The 19,644-nt window shown below is 38.8% G+C and overlaps 1 protein-coding gene across 2 annotated transcripts; it reads left to right on the forward strand.

Annotated features, from left to right (window-relative positions):
* Window positions 1-5: 5 nt before the first annotated feature.
* On the forward strand, window positions 6-19,173 carry CROT (carnitine O-octanoyltransferase). Of its 2 annotated transcripts, none has more exons than XM_063150746.1 (17): window positions 6-71; window positions 675-883; window positions 6,727-6,851; window positions 7,886-8,067; window positions 8,254-8,378; window positions 8,947-9,055; window positions 10,514-10,607; window positions 10,700-10,825; window positions 11,250-11,351; window positions 11,978-12,061; window positions 12,161-12,268; window positions 12,498-12,628; window positions 13,943-14,066; window positions 15,956-16,034; window positions 16,804-16,897; window positions 17,073-17,192; window positions 18,247-19,173. In XM_063150746.1, exons 2-17 carry the CDS (start codon window positions 769-771, stop codon window positions 18,365-18,367), a joined length of 1,839 nt encoding a protein of 612 aa, XP_063006816.1. In that variant the 5' UTR covers window positions 6-71; window positions 675-768; the 3' UTR covers window positions 18,368-19,173. The 2 variants fall into 2 exon arrangements, with proteins under 2 accessions (XP_063006816.1, XP_063006827.1); XM_063150757.1 differs by having other exon boundaries at window positions 10-120.
* The last annotated feature ends 471 nt before the right edge of the window (window positions 19,174-19,644 follow it).

The raw sequence follows: 19,644 nt of genomic DNA on the forward strand, positions 1-19,644 counted from the left end.
GGCCGCCCCGCCCCGCGCGGCTTCCGGACCCGCTGGGAAGTGGGACAGAAGCGAAGGCGGTGGCCGGGGAGGTGGGCAGGGATCCGGGATCGGTGGTGCTCGCCGGCTTCGTTTCTGGGGGTGCGCGGGGCAGAGTGGGGGGCTCGGCTCGGCTGTGTCCTTACACCCAGGCCCCATCCGCCTGGGGCTCTCCCGAGCTTTCCTCGATGTGGGCCCTGAGCCGCTGTAAACTCTGCTGTGGTGTCGCGGGCCTCGCACCCGGCCCGGCTCGGCTCAGCTCAGCTCGGCTCGGCTCGGCTCGGCTCGGCCCGGCCCAGCCCGGTTCGGGGAGCGCTTGGGCCGGGGCATGGCTGGGGCTCGGGCGGGGACCTTGGGAAGGGTCTGCGGGCGGGCGAGGAGGGTGCCCTTGCCAGCCGGGCTGGGAGTGATTCCCCTTCCTCAGATGTCCTCTACTGTCAGTCGCTGGGCTGACTGGCTGCTCCCCGGGAGAGAAAGCGACAGTCTCCGAGCTGGTTAATCGCGACATGCTGGGGAAAAGCATCAAGAGCAGCCTAATCGTCGTTCCCCTCTGCTGTGTGTGTGCCTCTTGTGGCTGCAAGCCAGCAAGAAACCCTCGGTCCGTGCTTTGTCGGGGAACCTTTCCTGATATCTGTCTTTTTTCGTTTAAATGGCAGGAGGCCGGAGCGAGGGAGAGAACAGTGTGGGGAGATTCGTCATCGAACGTGGGCTTCGTGAATAGCCTGGTGGGTTGTGCTGCAGATCTGCAACATGGAAAAGCAACTCCTTGAATCCTCAGAGGAGCGAACATTTCAGTACCAAGATTCTCTGCCTTCCCTGCCGGTACCTCCTCTTGATGAATCTTTGAGTAAATATCTCGATGCAGGTAATGACTTAATGTTGTAATGGTAGCGTGTCATGTGCTGTTGTAAGCAGGCTGATCTGAAGATGTTTGCTAAGTGATTGTAGACACAGCTTGTACTGTAATTGGGGCGTGGGATATAGACAGACTTAGTGTGCCAAAGGCTCAAAACTGGAAATGCAGTGCCCAGAAAACTTGAGTAAAAGTTTCTTATTTATCCCTAATTACCTTTCTTCAAGGGCATTTGACACTTGGTTAACTTTTGATTTGAGAGTGGATTTTTTTCACTTTTTTTTTTCCTTCTCAAAAAAAAAAAAAAAAAAAAAAGGCTGGTCTGGTGAAAGATACTTCACTTAAAAATTTTGGTTTGCATAACTGCTTGTTTATACTGTCTTTGCTCAGAATCTTTTTAAAAGAACAGTTATTTAAAACTTTTCATACTTAATATTGGTGAGAAAGAACACTTATTAGCTATACAGTCATAGGCAAAAGCAGTGGTGAGCATTTTCACATAATTTAGCTTGGATACTTTTTGCCTTGACATGTTGACTAACCTAAAGAACATCACAGAGAAGTTTTGAAAACAACATCCATGCACATGTATCTAGTTTTGTTTATAAAGAAGAAATGACTGGTTAATTCTTTATTATGTATTGAGAATGGCAAAAATGCATTATGAAGTACCTTGAGATTATTTTTCTCTATTTCTTCAATAATTTTCAGAACTCTGAGACATGGAGTTATTTCTGGAACATCTACTTTGTATCTTACCATCTTGCAGGTATTACACAATTGCTAACAAAGTAAGACTTTGAGTTCTCTCCTTAGCAGAAGCATACTCCCAAAATAAAATTCCTGAAGCTTACTCTTGAGTTCCTATTTATTTCTGAGTACTGGAAATGGCCTGTTTTGGTGTTCTTTACATAATTGTGTTTTAATGCAGAATATTGAAGTGGTAGGTTTTGAGCAAAAGTGTTGTGTGTGTATGTGTGTCTAAAATAATGCACTGTCTTTTTGCTATAATGCAGATTAACTAAGGTTGTGCTGCAAGAGTAAAACCTGCAATAACAAAATTGATGTTTAGTTTTGTAAACCCATCTGTCTCTCCAGGTTAATAAATAACTCTCTCATGGAGTGAGAAGAGCTGACAGTGAATTTGTTTGCCCTTGTTTTCTGATTCTGATGCGTTTTCATAAATAACCTTATCACATGTCTCTTTATTTTTCGTGCTAAAGTTAGTTGCTGCTTACTGTTCCATGCACAAAATCATTCTATAAATTTGATCACTGTTGCTCTGTTTTAGTCTCACTGATGGTGCAGAAAAGTTAGCCCAGCATTTGCCAGTCTTCCCTTGTACAAATATATTGAAGTCAAAGGGTGCAGGGCACAGTTCTAGACATAGCTCTGTGAATTTCATTGCTTAAGCTTGTCATTTTGGTCTATAAATGTGAGTGGAAGAAAGGAGGTGCTTCAGTAGAACAATTCAGAACCTCCAAATAATTCTTCGTAGAGGCTTTAAATTAGTCCTGGGAAACTTTCTTTCTTTGGTTGGAGGAAGACTCTGGGCTATTGTCATTAGTCAGGGCTCCTGCTGGTAAAGCACCTCCCTGTTTAGAGCCAGCTAACTAGAAAAGCTGGACAAAGTACATGTCAGAATATGCCTTATTTAAGGCTTTACAGTTGCTGCCTCTTAAGGAGTAACCCTGTTTTGAAAGTAAGCCTTGAGCAGAGAAGGTGTCCATTGCCATGTTACTGAGCCTTCCAGCCCAGTGGATGAGATTCAGAAAAATAGACTCAACATGAAAGTATGAAAGCTCAAACTTCCAGCTTCCCAGAAGATTCCTTAACTGTGCAACTGAAGGTGTCTTTCATGGGATACTTCTTCTTCGTGGGCAGAGCTGGTCCCCCAATCAGAAAGAAAGACAAGATCTGTGGGCTGAAGAAATGCAAGAGAAGTTTCACTGAACTCTGGTGAGAAGGAGGCTGAGTTCTGCTCCTTAACAGTGCTGCTTCTACATCTGATTGAATAGTTTTTAAATGGAAAGAAACTCTGTGAGTCATGTAGATTGGGAAGAGTTCCTCTGGACCAAATTTCTGCTCAAAGCTGGTCCAACTACATGTTGCCCAGGCCCTGCTTAGCCAGGTTTTGTTTACTTACAAGGGTGGAGACTCTGTTTCATTGTAACCTGTTCCGGTGTTTGATCACCCTCATGACTGTGGGAGAGGAAAGAAAAACAACAAACCAAAAAAATCATTCATGACCCAAAAAACCCCCAAAACTTCATATTTTCCATGTGAGAAATTTTCTGTATTCCACCTTTATTCCATTTTCTCTTATCCTAATTCTTTCCATCTCTGAAAGGAACTTTGCTTTATCCTCACCAGGACTTCCCATTCAGTTGAAGAGGGCAGCCAGGTCTTCCCTTTGCATTCTCTTCATAAGCTCAACAAACAGTTCTCAGCCTCTTCTCATTGTGCATTCTAGTCCCCTTGCAATCTTAGTCACCCCTTTAAGGTTCAACTAAATTAATGGCAGATCTTTTTCAGCCTAAATAATTCCATGAATGAGACCAGAACCAAATAATTTTGCTTGGTTTTCATTTTTTATTGAATATTGCTCTGCAATGACTTTATAACCTGAATAGCAGGTTATAAAGTCATAATCCTCTCTTTCAATAGTATGTGATAATAAGGTCATTTTCTGGGAAGCCTGAGTGTTGGACTACCTTCAGTCAGGAGAGGCTTTCAGCTTCAGGGTGAAAACTGTAATCTGCAAAAGGGTAAAGGTGAATGGCTCTGTTGCTGTTATTTCTTTTTTCATTTGTGTTCACAACTGATGGTGTGCAATTCAAGCTGCTTCTAGATGTGTAGGCACTATGTGAATGTCCATAGCTGATCATCTGTGGTGGAGGTGTAAGGGGAATGCTGGTACCTTTCCAGTTGTGATGGTGTTGTATTGGAATTTTTGGAGGTTCCAATGCAATTTAAACACAAGCATTGTATGGTAATACTTGATAGTAGATGTTTTGTCTTGCTGCCTGAGGTTGTCAGAATGTGCTTAAAACCACATTTGTAGGTAATATTTGGCCCTCACTCTCCATGTTTGTCCTGTGCAATAGAAAAAATATCACTAGGACTTGCATTATTGTTGTGGAATACCATAAGGAGACCAGGATGTATCTGAAAATGGATCCTTATCTTTCACTTTGGGGCGGGTAGTGCAAAATACTAAAATGTCTTATAAAATCAAGATTAAAATGGAATTATTTTGAAGAGGAGGGAGGATGACTTATCCTTGATGGAAGAGGACCAGCACTGAAGAGATTGTACATGAAAAACTGTGTGGGTCCTGTTGAGATGTGCCCATGAGCGCTGAGGGAGCTGGTCTTTGTCTTTGAAAGGCCACTTCTGATAATCTTTGAAAGATCATGATTACTGGTGAAGTTTTCTGAAGAAAGAAAGAAAGCAGATGCTACTGTTGTCCTCAGGAAGGACAAGACTGATTAATCTTACTTTAATTCCTGGGAATCCCTGGCAAATAATCATGAAAACCATTCCTGTGCTTATGAAGTACAAGAAAGCGATTGGGAATGGGCAGCATGGGTTTCTGAAGAGAAAATTTTGCTTGACCAACATGGTAGCTTTTTATGACAATTTTTTTATGGTGACTCGCTGGATAAAGAAAAAAGAGTGGATATTGTGTATACTGACTTTAGTAAGGCTTTTGGCATATCAAAAGATTTTTTAAAAAATCTTCATAGAGGAACTGGTAAAGTATGGACTAGGTACAGGACAGACAGATGGGCTGGAAACTGTATTATCTGCTGGGCTCAAAGGTCTGTGGTCAGCAACACATACGCCAGCTGTAGGCCAGTCTCTGATGTTGTACACCAGGGGTCCAGTAATTCTTAATATAGTCATTGGTGGTGATGGGACAGACTGAACTGAGTTTGGGAGCTTCCAAAGCTGGAAGAAGTAGCTAATGCACCAGATGGTTGTTCTGCCATCAGAGTGAGCTTGATTGGCTGGAGGAAAGACTAACAGGAGCCTCATGAAGCTCAACAAACACAGGGAAATGCCTAGTCATTCACCCAGGAGAGAATAACTTGCCACAGCAGCACAAGCTGGGACGTAGTGCCTGAATGCAGAAGAGCCCCTGCAGTCTGGTGAGCATGAAAAGTTGAGCATGAGCTAGCATGTGGCCTGGCAGCAAGGCATCTCAGGGATCTCTGGGGCTCTCTATGTAGGAGGAGCTTTGCCAGCAGGTACAGAGAAGTGATCCTTTCCCTTGGTTCAGTGCTGGGGAGGACACAGCTGGAGTTCTGTGTTTGTTTCTGGGCTGTCCGTACAAGCAAGATAGGAACATACTGAAGTGAGCCCAGAGAGGGGCTGTGACAGTGATTAAAGGCTTGGATTATCTGACATATGGGAAGAGACAGAGAAAGCTAGGATTGTTCAGATCTTTGCAATATGTGTGATTACTTGTTGTGGAGGAGTAAATAAGATGGAGCCAGACGTCATAGTAGTATCCAGTGACAGAATAAGAGGTGATGGGCACAAACTGAAATACAAGAAATTCCTTTTAAACATAAGACCATTTATTGCAGCAGTGGTCAAGCAGTGAACAGGCAATTGTAGAGTGTTCATCCTTGGAGATACTTAAAACCCCAGACAGTCCTAAGCAGCTTGCTGCAACTGACCCTACAGAGATGCAATGTTGGACAAGATCAAGATGATCTCTAGGTTTATGAAGAAGAGAAAACCAGTGGTTGCAGGCAAGCAGGTGTGATTGCAGCAAGATGGAGTTACGTTTAATACTTAGATTAACTAAATGTTTGAGACCTTGGCCTGCTGAAACTCGCCTGTTGCTTGCAAAAGCAAAAGATAGATGAGAGATGATGCAGATACATGTTTAAATTTTCATAATTGTGTATCTTTCTTTGTTTCTTAGCAGCTATAAGTCAATTACAGGCTTACCAGTAGCAAGGCAAACAAGAAATTAACTAATGATAGTGTCCAGCAGCCTCAAATATTACTTGGGCCTCAATGTGTAGGCATTGAATCACCAGAAACACACCTCCCACACAACCCTCCATTCTGTTTCCCACTGACTTCACAATCTAAGTATAACTAAAACAGAAAATACATTATGCACCAGGTGAGTATAGGAAGAAGATGAGATGTGCCTGTATGGAAAATGACATCAGCAGTGCCCATTACTGACCAGAGATTTCATGGTAAAAAGTCTTTAAGGAGTGTTTAGATTAAAATAATGACTAGTTTTGCAGATGTTTATGGAGGACTTCAGCCTATAATGCACATGATCTGAGAGGAATCCAAAAGGATTTAAAAACAGAAAAACTGTCTACCAGTAACTGCATTTGCTATCAATCAAAGGTGTATATAACACGGGGACAGTGAATGAGAATTGATAGGCAAGTGGCTTGTAGACCATGAAAGGACTTGAAAATACAGACAAGTAGCTTGTAGTTGGTGCAGTATGGTGGCAGACATATGTGCTCAATGTGTTAATTTACAAAGTTCCTGTAAATTTAATTCCTTGGAAGAACTCCATAGTATTTACAGATGTAAATATATGTGATTTAGTTATCTGTTAGGTATTTTAGTTTTTCAGCAATTGCTTCAGCCTGCTATCATCTGTATTTATTTAAAAGTATGTATTTATGTTTTATTAGAACATACTGATGTATTTACAGACTTTTGAGAGATGTTTAAAAGGTTTTCCCTTCAAATACTTGTTTTAGAAGTATTAATTCTCATTCACTCCCTTGCCTGTGAATATCTGAATCTTGGGATAAATCTTAGTATTCAGTTGTCTTTAAAATAAAAACATATTCTTTTTACAGTGAAGCCATTCCTTAGTCAAGAAGAATATCAAAGAACTGAGGATATAGTTAAAAAATTTGAAAATGGCATTGGAAAAGAGTTGCATCAGAAATTACTGGAAAGAGCTAAAATGAGAAGGAATTGGGTGCGTATTTATGTATGTGAGAAATCCTAATTCAGTGTAAGAAATCTTAATTCACCTTGTGGAAAGTTGGTTATTCAGGATGTAACTCAAAGAATCATTTCACTTTTTAAAATCTTCAGATCTTCCTTACATCTTGCACTTGACCTGTGGATATGAACTCATTCATATTCACTTACGTGTGTCTTTTTTTTTTTAAAGCTGAGGGGTTAAGAGAGCTCACTAACTGAAATTTAAAATTATTTACCAGATTTTGGATGCTTTATCTGTCAGTCTCTCCTTCTATGACATCTGTCCCTTCTCTCTTCACCATGGGAAAAAACAACAACAAAAACAAACCAAACAAAAAACCCACCCAAAAAACCCCAAACAAAAAAAGAAGAAAAAAAAAAAAAAAAAAAAAGAAGAAGAAAAAACACCACAAAAAAACCAAAACCACGAAAACCCAACAAAACCAACCCTGGAATTCAGAGTTGGTTTCTTTCTTTTTCTTCCCAGAAGGAAACTATGTGGTAGCATTTTAAAGTTGTCTTTTAACAGAGAAAGAGATAGAAGGAAGGTCATTACCAAGTGGAATTCACAAGGGCTTTTTAAATCCTAACAAGACACACTCCAGAGTGAGGATTTTCAGATGGTGGCAGAAAATGTGCATTATGAACTGTCTCTCTCAGATCCCTTCTCAATACAAGTCTAGTTTCCTTCTGTTCTTCATGGAGTAGTCTGGGATATTCACAGCAGTCACAACTGAAGTCTGCAAGAGTCTAAGATTATTAATATCAGGGAAGAAATACCATAATTTAAAGTTTAATATTCTTAAGCAGCATTGAATTTTATTTCAAGCTTGAAAGCAGAAGAGCTAAATGTGTCTTTATCTTAATCAGTTAGTTTTGAACCACTGTCCTGCCTTGTGTTATATAGGACCTACTATTCATAGTATTAAAATAAAAAAGTAAAAAGCAGACAGTTGAACAGTCATGTAATTATTAAAGAATTAACGAATAGCAATAAGTTCTGATGTTAAACATTTTTCATTTCAGCTGGAGGACTGGTGGCTGAATGTGGCTTATCTTGATCTTCGCATCTCAACACAAATCCTCTGCAATATGGGAGGCCCTGGTCCCTACATTGAGCACTACTGGCCACCCAAGGAGGGCACTCAGATAGACAGAGCATGTATAAATATATGGCACACCCTGAAGTACTGGGATCTGCTACGAGCGTAAGACTTTAAGAAAAAATGACTGATCCTAAATATTGATGTATCCCTCTGCATCCCTTAATTGCATGTGTGTATTCATGTCCATTGGCGTGCATTCTTTGCTGTAATAGCCAGGTTTGTCTTACCTTGATTTAATTCCATCATTTTAATTTTTCTTGCTTAATGTTGCTGTGTTTGTTACTACAGAGAGAAGGTTGCCATAGAGAGATCTGGAAATACTGTTCTGGACATGAACCAATTTCGAATGCTCTTCTGCACTTGCAAAATTCCTGGGCTTACCAGAGACTCTCTCAGCAATTATTTTAAAACTGGTAAACAAATGAAAATTGGGGATTAATGCAAGCAATTTTTTTTATTAATATGCTAAAGGAGTGGTCAGTTTAACCATAAAAATTCTTGCTTTCTTGAGCACTAAATCAGCTACTGGTTGTAGAGTATTTGTATTATGAAGCAAAGAAGGTGTCTCATCTACAAATGCCCTTTTTGGTCCAATATTTAGTCCTTATCAAATTGGAGTAAAAGAGAGCTCTGCTTAAAATTTGTGTATAACCAGCCTGATGCCTGTAATAAACATGCCAGCATTAAGAATTGATGAAAGACAAATTCTGTGTTATGTGTGGATTCAGCAGCACTTATTTCAGCCGAGGGAGTTCCTGCCTACAAGAGACACAAATAAATGAATTTTGCTGCTAGATAATGACAATTACTTGAAGCAGTTTCTAACAGTGAAAGTTATGCGTGACTTCTGTTGGTTTTTAAAATGTCTTCAAGTTTGCAGAATTGAATAAAAAATAGTCTGTAGGACTTGCTTAGTTTTTTCTATATCTGTCACTTTATCCCCAAGGTTGGATTTTCATTTATTCCTGTTTTTCATTTCAGAGGCCGAAGGTGAATGTCCATCTCACTTGATAGTCCTGTGTCGAGGTCGAGTATTTGCCTTTGATGCTATGCATGAAGGCAGCATGCTGACTCCTCCAGAGATTTTCAGGTTTTCTAAATGCTTCTTTTAAATGAACTGTCTTATTTAAGCTATATACAAAAGAGGATTTTTTTTCTATTCCCTTGACCTCAAAGATTTAGGTGTAAGAGAGACTACAGCTTCCCCTTTAGCTGAAAGGTTCAGATTTAAGCAAATCCTTCAATGGATGGCAATTTCTTTCCATGTACTATTGTAATACATCTGTAGAGCATCATACAAAAGGGCTGAAAAAAGATACTTCAGTAGGAAATACCACTTTTTATGGTTTCTTTACATGGAATTAGTAGGATTACAGCTGTCATCATTCCTTCCAGGTACAATCCACATTGCAACTTAATCATTATCAAAGTTGAAGCACTGTCATATGTTGAACTCTCCTGTTAGATACAGACATAGTTTCATCACAAGTCTCTTGTGACTGATTTGGTATCTATATGCATCTCCTTACTAAAAAAGGGTTGTTAATTTTGCCAGGGAATAACTTAATGCAATTGTCAAAGTGCTGCTTATAGTGCACAACAGAAGACTTATAATTAAAATTGCCAAAAAGGTGGATGGCCAAATTCCTCAGGCAAGACAAACCTAATTAGAGAAACTAAAAATCACTTTTTAAAAATAGTCTGGTAGATTAATACCTAATATTTTAACATATGCATTTCTAATTTTTGTAGTTGTACCTGTTAAGTCAAGCCAGTAAGAAAGAAATGAACACTTGGAATACAGACAAAATCCTCTGAATCTATTGTCTATAGGAAGGGCAGGTTGGGTTTGGTTTCAGGGGACTCTTTCTGTTTGGCTTTATTTTTGTAAGGCCATCATTGGTGTCTTACATTTTTGATACTACGTAACTAGTGATCAGTAGTGATATTTAATAGGCAAGAGTGCTAGAAAAAAGAACAAGTCAGATTAAGTGCCTGTAATTTATGGAGTTTCTTTAACATGGAGAACAGCACATGGAAAACTGAATTTTCAAACTAAGATTTACCCCTCATAGTTGTTCTTCTAAAGGAAGAGGTAGGAAGAGAATTGCTCTTGTATAGCTCAGAATCTGAATTCAGGATGTACTGCAGCAAGTGTTCTGCTTAAAGGTTTATCTTGTGGGGAAGGTTAGCTGCTGTAGAAGCTGTAAAGCTGCAGTATGGCAGATGTCTGCTGCTTTGAAAAGTCTCAGCTTGCGCTGTTGAAGTCTTAAATCTAGTTTTAAATTAAGCATGTAATAATGCTTTAGCACTATGATTGTCTATGTGTGTTTGTACTGGGCTTGTAGATGCTGAGTGACTGAAACCTGAGCAGGTCTTCAATTGTCCTTAGAATCTAGGGGAGCTGATTCATACTTCCTGAAAAGTCACACTGGCTTGTGAATGTTGAATCAAAATTCCACCTTTGTAAAAAAGAGACAGAGAAACAAGGTGACTTTTACTTTCTCTCCAGCTGTTGTTGACTTCAGTTTTTGAAATCTTCTTAAAGGCAACTTAGGTATATACAGGAGAGATGCTACAGTGAACCAGATGGGCCAGGACTGGCAGCCCTAACAAGCAATGAAAGGACCAAATGGGCAGAGGTAGGAATACTTAGCAGCTGCTTCCTGGGAAAAGCATTGTGATCACTGGAAAAACATTATTTCGCTTAGCTTTGTGTTTTTATGCCTTCTAGCTACGGGAATACTTGATTCATCTTGATCCAAAGAACTTAACTCTTCTGGAAAAAATTCAGAGAAGTTTGTTTGTGGTTGGCCTTGATGATTATAGTCCTCATGCAACTCCTGAGGACTACACTGAGGTAGCTAAGAATTTTTGATTCATATCTGATAATCTTTACATAAAAAATTCTCCTGTATATATACAGAAGTAGCACCTCTTGGTCTTTCAGAACAGTAAAAATGAAGCAGATAAATATGAAAAAATTCCATGCTTTTTTGATCTATAGGAAAGCTTAAATAGTTTTAATTGTTAGGCCATTGGAAGTGAGAATGGCTGAAATCTACCTTCATAACATTTTAGACTTCTATCCTTCAGGGTCGTTAACTTTTTATCAACCTTTTAATTAATAACTTGGCCCTATAATTGTGTTTCATCTTGAACTGGATGAAAATGTCATCTGTCAGGGAGGTCTTACCATTTTAATGTAGACTAGGTTTAGCTTACAAAGACTGGCAGTGTTTTTGGTGTTTTTTAGACTTCACAGTATGTTTCTTCTGCTTTAGCTTACAAGGCTGGGGCTAGCAGGTGATCCAACTGTGCGCTGGGGAGATAAATCCTACAATTGCATATTCTTTTCCAATGGAACCTGTAGTGCATTCTGTGATGTAAGTTAAATTTTTTTCCATCTTCTGAGTATTTATTTACTGAATTTTCCCTTTCAGAGTATTATTTTAGGTGTTAATGTGTTACTCTTCAGTATAGCCTTGTATACCCTGCAACTGGTCTGGTAAGTTTCCGAAAGCAGTCTGCTTTCTCATGTTCTTCGCTTTCTCATGGTGTTTACTATTACACCATACTTGAATTAACAGCAGGATCTGAAGTCGTAATCTTATTTCTGCAAGTATTTAATGACAAGTTCCAAAGGAAAAAAATACAACACACAAGAAGGCTTTAAATTAACTCTTTGTTTGATGTATCCATTTGAACAGCTGTGTTTTTTAAACTATGTTATTTTAAACTCCTTGCATGGCCAGAAGGGCTTCTACTTTTCCTTAAATCTGCCTTTTCATGGCAGTAGTACATTGTACCTCCCTGTTCAGCTGCAGAGCAGTTAAAATGGTGGGTGGACTTAAAATACTTCTGTATTTATTGCAGAACTATAAAACGAGTCCAACACTGCGCAGTAAAGCTGTTGGTCAGCAGGAAAAAGAGCAGGATAGGGAAAAAAGAAGAAAAGTTTGATCTTTTTGTGATGCAAAGAAATGTAATATCTTCTCTTATCTGATTCTAGCATTCTCCTTTTGATGCCATGGCTTTAATTACCATGTTAGCTTATGCTGATAAGAAGATTGTTGAAAATGAGGGAAAATGGAAGGTATCTATCTTTTATAAACTTTCAAGCTTATCAGTTAACGTGTCTTTTCTTATGGATAACATTTTCTGGTTTTGCATCTTTCTGTCTTCATCTTCCCAGGGATCAGATAATGTGAGAGATATTCCAAGGCCAGAGGAACTTATATTCACAGTGGATTCAAAAATTATGAATGAAATAGGACATACTAAAGAATTGTATTACAAGAAGGTGAAATTTTCTCCTGGTTCTCTCAGTTGTTACTGATACTATTTTTTCTCATTCTATTTACATGTTTTTAATTGGTCTTTTTTCATGCTGAAGAACAGTACTGAATATGTTCCTGATTAACTGATGAATTGAACACCATGGTTAAATTTGTTACATAGTAATTTGTGTTGAGTGGACCAAGTTGTGGTATTTCTTGACTTCTGTTGTTTTTCCTCCTTTGGTATGACAGGTATCTGACTTGCAGCTGGTGTCCTATGCCTTCACATCCTTTGGCAAAGCATTGATTAGAAAGAGGAAACTTCATCCTGATACATTTGTGCAGCTTGCCCTTCAGCTTGCTTATTACAAATGCCATGGACGGTAAGAAAATACCAGCTCAGGAATAAAAAACTAGTTTCTTGAGAAGGGATGTGCAGTTGCAGTGACTTTGCAATGCCAGTATGTAATTTTCCATGGGGATTTAAGAATGAGTAACTTAGGGGGTTTTACAGTAACAGTTGCATAGAGCCATACTTGCTTCAGAAATCTTGTGTACTTGTGCCCATAGGGATAGTATATGTACATATTGTGGAGTGGGTGGTAGAACACAGTCTGTGAAAACTTGAACTTGGGCTGTACAAAGGAAACACTTGGGCCAACATGAAATGCACAGTGGCTCAGGATTCTGTAATGTCAAATAGTTGCTCAAATGTAGAAGAGAGTTTTGTCTGTAGCATGTGACAGCCACCAGTAAAATATTTCATCTTCTAAGCCTGTAAAAGGCCTCACAAACTTCAGTGTCTCACTTTCTTCAGCAATATTGGGTGTGAAGGTTTGGGCAGAATAATAGAGATGAAGATAGTAGTGACTCTTCAAGTGCTGCCTCTGCATTTTTGGATGTGACATTTAATTTTGTATTATTGATTAAAAGGTGTCATTCTTCTTGCTATTGGTGTTATTCTCAAATTTCTGTTTGATAATAGCACTCATTATGGCTTATGTAAGTCATTACTGACCAGCAGAGTATTGCTTTCTTCAGAAGGAGGAGGGTTTCATCATAGGAGTGTGATGTTTTGTCACTGGTGAGATGTAGCTCATCATGACAAAGGTTGGTTTGCTGAACATCAGGACATTAATTATCTGACTAAAGTAGCCTTGGTCTGTTGTAAACATGCAAGTATATTTCATGTAGGTTGTATATCAAGTGGTAGAACTGTAGTAGAGCTGGAGTTGCTCCATGTAAAAGCTGTATGGCTGTCAGTATGCAGCAGAGAAGGTTTTGACCTTTCCCTCTAAATGTTTTGGAACACACTGCTTATTTCAGATATGTCTCTTAATTTATGAGGGTTTAGATGGTGTAGGTGGAAGTACACGGTGAAACTGAAGCTTGTGTAATATCAGCTGTTTTGGCTAGAGGCTAGTAGATATGTAGTCTGCAGAAAATATCCATGGCAATGCAGTCTTTTCAAGGTATGAGTAAAGTACTGGTGCTTTATTCAGTCATCTGTCCCATAAAAGCACATAAGAGTTGCTTTGTGGCTCTTTCAGAAACATAACTTAAAGAAAATTAGTGGGTTTCTGGTGCTTGTAACCGAGATTGATGTGCAAGATGTTTTGCAGGATTTTTTTAGCCCTTGAGACAGCAAATAGTTTTGTTAAGTTAATGAGACACTCTTCCCTAACTTTTGTTCTTAGTCCGGGCTGCTGTTATGAAACTGCCATGACCAGGCGATTCTATCACGGCCGCACAGAGACCATAAGATCATGTACTGTGGAAGCAGTGGAATGGTGCAAGTCCATGCTGGATCCTTCTGAGAGTGTAAATACTGAAATCCTACTTTAATTACTCTGTATTTAGAAGGCCTGTCATTTGAACCACCTCAAGCTCATTTTTGTGTTGTCTCATTGATGGGAGCTGGGGCCTTTCCAGAGAGATAAATTTTAAATGTTAGGTTGCTTGAACTCTGATTCTGGTCATTGTGACTGAGATGTGCTGTCATGCGTGGGCTTGCTTGGTTTTGTGTCCTATTTACCTTTTGGTTTCAAGAATGTAACTGTCTCAAATTACATTCACACTGATTAATTTCACACCCCAAAAAGTTCCTGGGTTCGAGCCAAAGTATTGTGCTGTGCAGTTGTTCTGTTGTTTTAATTTTCAAGTGAAATCAGGGAATGTTTATCTACTAGTTGCATCTGAGAGCAAGATTGAAGAGTGTTTCTGTCCTAGTGGTAACAGGGGTGTGTTCCAGAGTTTGTCTCTGAGTAGCTGAGCCAGAGACCTTTTCTTTTCCCAGCAGCTACCCTCTGGTGCTTGGCTGGCAAAGCAGGTCATGCCTTGCTTGCCAAGCAAGAGCTGTACTAAAGCTCTTTCTGTTGCCCTCACTGTACATTTCTCAGAGCCTGAGAAATTAAGCAAGGAGAAGGTTTTTGACAAAGGACAACACATCTTTAGAAAAATCAAAGGTTCTATATTATTAATGCATCTAAAAACATAGAGGAAGACAGCTGTGAGAAAGCATGTGTGATTAATAATTTTGGCCTTAAAGATCACATTTTCCTAGTCTTCAATGGCTTCTTTTGTCATGTACAGCAGTTTTAAAACTTACTTTTCTGGCCATCTTCCAAATCTGCTTTCCTATTCCAAATATGGATTTCTATTATTTCCCTGCTCCTCAGTTACCTTCTAACCAATTACCAGGCTTCTGTGGGTACTACTACTTCTAGTGTGTAACTTTCTGTGTGCACTAACTGTAGCCTTTTTTTTTCTTTGTAGTAATAGCAACTCCAGATATTTCCCTTTGTTGTTTTGTTTGGTTTTTTTATACTTAATACTATTTTTTTAAAGTACTTTTTTTAATACTAACTCCTTGAGCTTAAAAAGCCCTGTTCAATAGTATTGAAATGAATGTGCTTAAAAGTCTGTGTTTATGTAATTTTTATTACCTTAAAGTCAGATGCTTTGAAATAATCGTTTTGTCTTTAATTTTCTTTTGCCCCTTGTCAGCTTGATAGCTTGATTTTTATCTAACTTGAGTGGCTTCTGTCCTTGTTTCACATTCTCTGCTGCAACCTCTTGTGTGGTGAATAAAAGGATAAATAGTCCTTCTTAAGAAATCAAAGAGCTATCACAATCTAAGGTCTTGGAAGTCAAGATCTTGGACTGTTTCTCAAGGCCTCCTTTACAAAAACCATGTTATTTGTATTGTCTCTGACTTTAATATATGAGTTTTAATATAAACTTGGAAAAACCATAATCTTGGGCAGAATTGGCAATCAGCAGAGAAAATCTGGGAATGCACCTAGTAGGAGCTACTGTCCTTCTGAAAAAACGGAATTGTTGAAGGTTTTTGGGTTTGATCACTCTAGTTCACACTGCTTCCTTTCCATTGTTTCAGATGATTTGGGAAAGAGCATGAGGTTTAGAATGTTGTTCAGTTCAAAAGTGATCTGAGTAAGAGAGCAGAGATACTGAAAACAGAGGAGCACATTTTCCTGAAAAGGGAATTTGTTTTTGAGAGAAACGGTTTGAGAGAGTTTCTTATGTACCTTTCAAGTTCATCCATTTTCTTCTATCTAAAATTGTTAGGAACTATGAAAGGGGAAAACTTGCTGGTCTGTGATTGCTGATGTGCTACTCATTTGGACTGATTTTTCTTTTTCTTTTCTTTTTTTTTTTTTTTTTAATTTGAATCCTGCCCTGCTTTACAGAATTATCAACGGCTACAACTGATGCATAAGGCATTTGCAAAGCACAATAAACTGAGGAAAGAATGTGAAAATGGAAGAGGTACTCTGGGATCAAAATTTTTGGGTCTTTTTCATGTGGGTAAAAAGGGAATACCATTGTGTGCTACTACATTTTCTTTATCTCCTTATTTAGAACCTGAATAAAAACTACCGCTTAATATTTTATACTTCAGTTTTGGGGAGAAGAACTAAAACCTGCTCCTTGCACCCATCCTTGTACCCCAAAAATATGTTCACTTGGAATATTTCTTCAGTTTTTCTGCCCAGCTAATCATTACTTTGGAGTACCCTCCAGTCAAATATGTGCTTGGCTGAAAAGTGGAAAAGGAGAGATTAGGGTGAGATTCTAACCCAGCTGTGTTAGTGCTGTACACTATTCTGGGAATGAGGAGGAGTAGCTGGGAAATGAGCCTGATGAACTTCATACTCTCTCCAGCCTCCTTGGTGTGTTATCACAATTCAGAGCAGTCGTGGCCCTGAAAGCCTTTCCAATTGCCCATGGGCTGCTTCCACTGTGAGGAGCTCTTCCTCCTTGACTGCAGTGGGAATTTTCTTGGGTTTTGTTTTCCACAGGGACTGTGCTGCATCTCTGTTACTGAAGTCCTTTGCTTTTGAGCTCAGTGCTGCAAGTTGAAGTTGTTGAAGACCTCTTAGATCAAATGTGGGGAATGTTTTTGGATGCTACAATATGATGGTGTTATTTATCTGTCCTTCAGCTGCTATTTGAGCTCCCAGCTATCCAGACTAGAAGAAGCAGAAAGACTGGGAGTGCTGCTGTTAATGATTCAGTATTTGCATTTATTTGACAGGCTTTGATCGTCATCTTCTGGGTCTCCTGCTGATAGCACAGGAGCAAGGACTGCCAGTGCCAGACCTGTATGGGGATAAGGCCTTCACAGCCAGGTAATTCATATTCTTGTCCCATGGCAAGTTGTATCCCTTGATACCAACGCTTTTGCTACACTGGCCTTGTGTGTGCTGATGTCTTGATCTCTGCAACAAAATAACTGTTTTGTAAAATGCACTTTGTTTTAAATGACTTTCAACAGTGCTGCTTTTGTTTTGTGTTGTTTCACAGTGGAGGAGGTGGGAATTTTGTCCTTTCAACTAGTTTGACTGGCTACACTAGGTTTAGTGGATCTGCAGTCCCTATGGTACAACATGGCTATGGCTTTTTTTATTCAATTAGAGATGACAGGTAAGGATATAATTTCATTTTGAATATGGCTCTGCATTTGTCACAGAATAGTGACAAAGGCAGCTAACAGCTAGAATGAGGAAAGGAAAATACTGAAGAAATACAGCTGAATGTGTCAGAAGAGATTGAGAAGTGAGGTACATGAGAATAGAGGCATTGGCATTCTGGGAAAGCACATGTGGGAGGAGGAACGAGTGGTGGAGGGCAAGTAGTACCAAGATACTGACAATAAACAGAAATAAAGAGTAGGTAAGGTGAAAGAGGGGAGCAACAAAAGGACTTTAAAATAGGTTAACTTTAAAATAGACTGTCATTTTAGGATCATTTTGTAACATGTGAAGGTGTTTTTTGGCTGAGCTAGATCAGATAAGAGGACAGGTGAGCATACTGCCCATCATTCTTGGCAGTGACACACATCTTGAGGGCTGAAACGTTTGGCTTCACTTCTCCAAAATCATACTATTTGAAAAGATCAAACTCTGGCTTAACTGGTCTTATGGAAAAAAATTACTCCTTTTTTATGAAATATAAAACTAATTTGGTTAGAATGTGTAGAGATAAATTGCTAGTTTAGGTGTAATTCAAATGACTTCTTCCTAAAGCTAGGCAGGGGTTGTGTGCCCATTCAGATCAGTTTGAGAATACAAGCCATTAATACTTTGATCTATGGCTCTCTTTAAATAAATAGAACTGGATCAAGATATACCTTTTATTAGATAAATAGAAAAGAAGTACCTAAAACCTTAAACTAATTGCAGAAAAAGAAGAAATATAATTCAAAGCATTTTCAAATATAAGCAGAAAAGTTGTGTCACTGTGTATGTAGTAACAGGTATTTAAATCAAAGTATCTGATTTCAAGATCTGTCAACATTATTGCTTACTGAAGGCACTAAGGATCTGAGTCCTCTCTTGGTTTTGAGACAGTATGGTTATGTGACAATTTTTACTTCAGATTTATGTCAGTAATTCCACATTTCAGGACAATTTGTGTAACTTTATCCTAGACCTTGACAATTTAAGCACAGTGACCTCACTGTTTTCTGTATTGCTAGGATCGTTACTACCTGCTCTTCTTGGAAATCCTGTCCAGAGACTGATGCAGAAGTGCTGTGCAGAACTCTGTTCCAGTGCTTCCATGATGTGCTGCAGCTAACACTTACAGCTCAGCTGTAAGCCTGATCATGATGCAAGAGGCTTTGCAAGCTCACAAGTTGTATGTAGTACTTAAAAACAAAATGCTACTCAAGAGTACTGTTAAATTCAAGACATTTAATGATCTGTATGACATGTTTATTTTTGTGAGATTACCTGTGGTAACAGTACCCATTTAAGAATAATGTAGCCATTTGCAACAGCAATGCAAGCAGTAGTACCTTATCAGTTTAGAACTATGCAATATTAAAATATGCCACAACAATGCAAACATAGTTAGGGATGGGATGTTGTAGTGGAAAATTGATGGGAGACCTGTATTTATGACCTTAATAGTCACGTGTAGAATAGTTTGTAGTCTACTGATAGAGTTTATGCCAGTTGAGCACTTAACTGTGTACTTAAAAGTAACCACACTATAATCTTTTGTGATTGTGCTTCCTGTTCAGAGTGGTTAATGAAACAGAATGCCTCCATCAGGTTATGTGGTATTTTATAAGTTACCTTTCATCTTTTGCTATCAGGATTATACCAAATAAATGTATCCATGAATGGGGATGTTCCCACTACGTTTATAGTATGAGAGCACTACAGTTTGAAGTATTTTGGAAAAGAATCACTCAATAAAGACAGAAAGCAGCATGAGTTTCAGATTTTTCAGTTTTCATTCTCTAGTGAACTGTGAAAATCTACTGCTTTACACTAATAATGCACAATAAAAGTAAGCACTGAATACAGTTTGATATGGTTCTCAGGATTTTAATACTTGATTTCTCTGAGCAACTTTGTATTTTCCTGTTATAGAAATAAAATTTTCCAAAAATCAACCTTGTCTTAATTAATTTATGGCTGGACTGTTTAACATAGTGTGGCAACATTGTGAGAGAAAGATGATCTTGGTGACTGATGAATTTGGAACAGAGATTCTAAAGTACCAATTGTTTTTTCTCTAGCTTTTAAAGTTTCAGAGAGATCAAATACTATTATTTATTTTACAGAAACAACTCCATTTTCAGCTAACATGGAACCAGTCTCTTTGCCCTCTGGCAGCTCTGTTGCACATATTTTGTCCACAGTAGCAAGAACACTTCCCCTTTTGATTTCCTCTCTCAATGCCTGACACTTCTCTGCAGTCCAGGGTGTGTTACACTGTGTACATTTTTTGCCTCAAAATAGTGCAAAAAATGGTCTCCTCATTTCAGCCTTTGTTTTCCTTGCCTTTACTGACCTACCTGTACATCTTGTCTCAACTACATCTGACAACCATTCAGTGTTCAATAGTTTGAGATTTTCCGAAA

The sequence above is a fragment of the Melospiza melodia genome, chromosome 1, assembly GCF_035770615.1.
Source record: "Melospiza melodia melodia isolate bMelMel2 chromosome 1, bMelMel2.pri, whole genome shotgun sequence".
Classification (NCBI taxonomy): Eukaryota; Metazoa; Chordata; class Aves; order Passeriformes; family Passerellidae; genus Melospiza; species Melospiza melodia.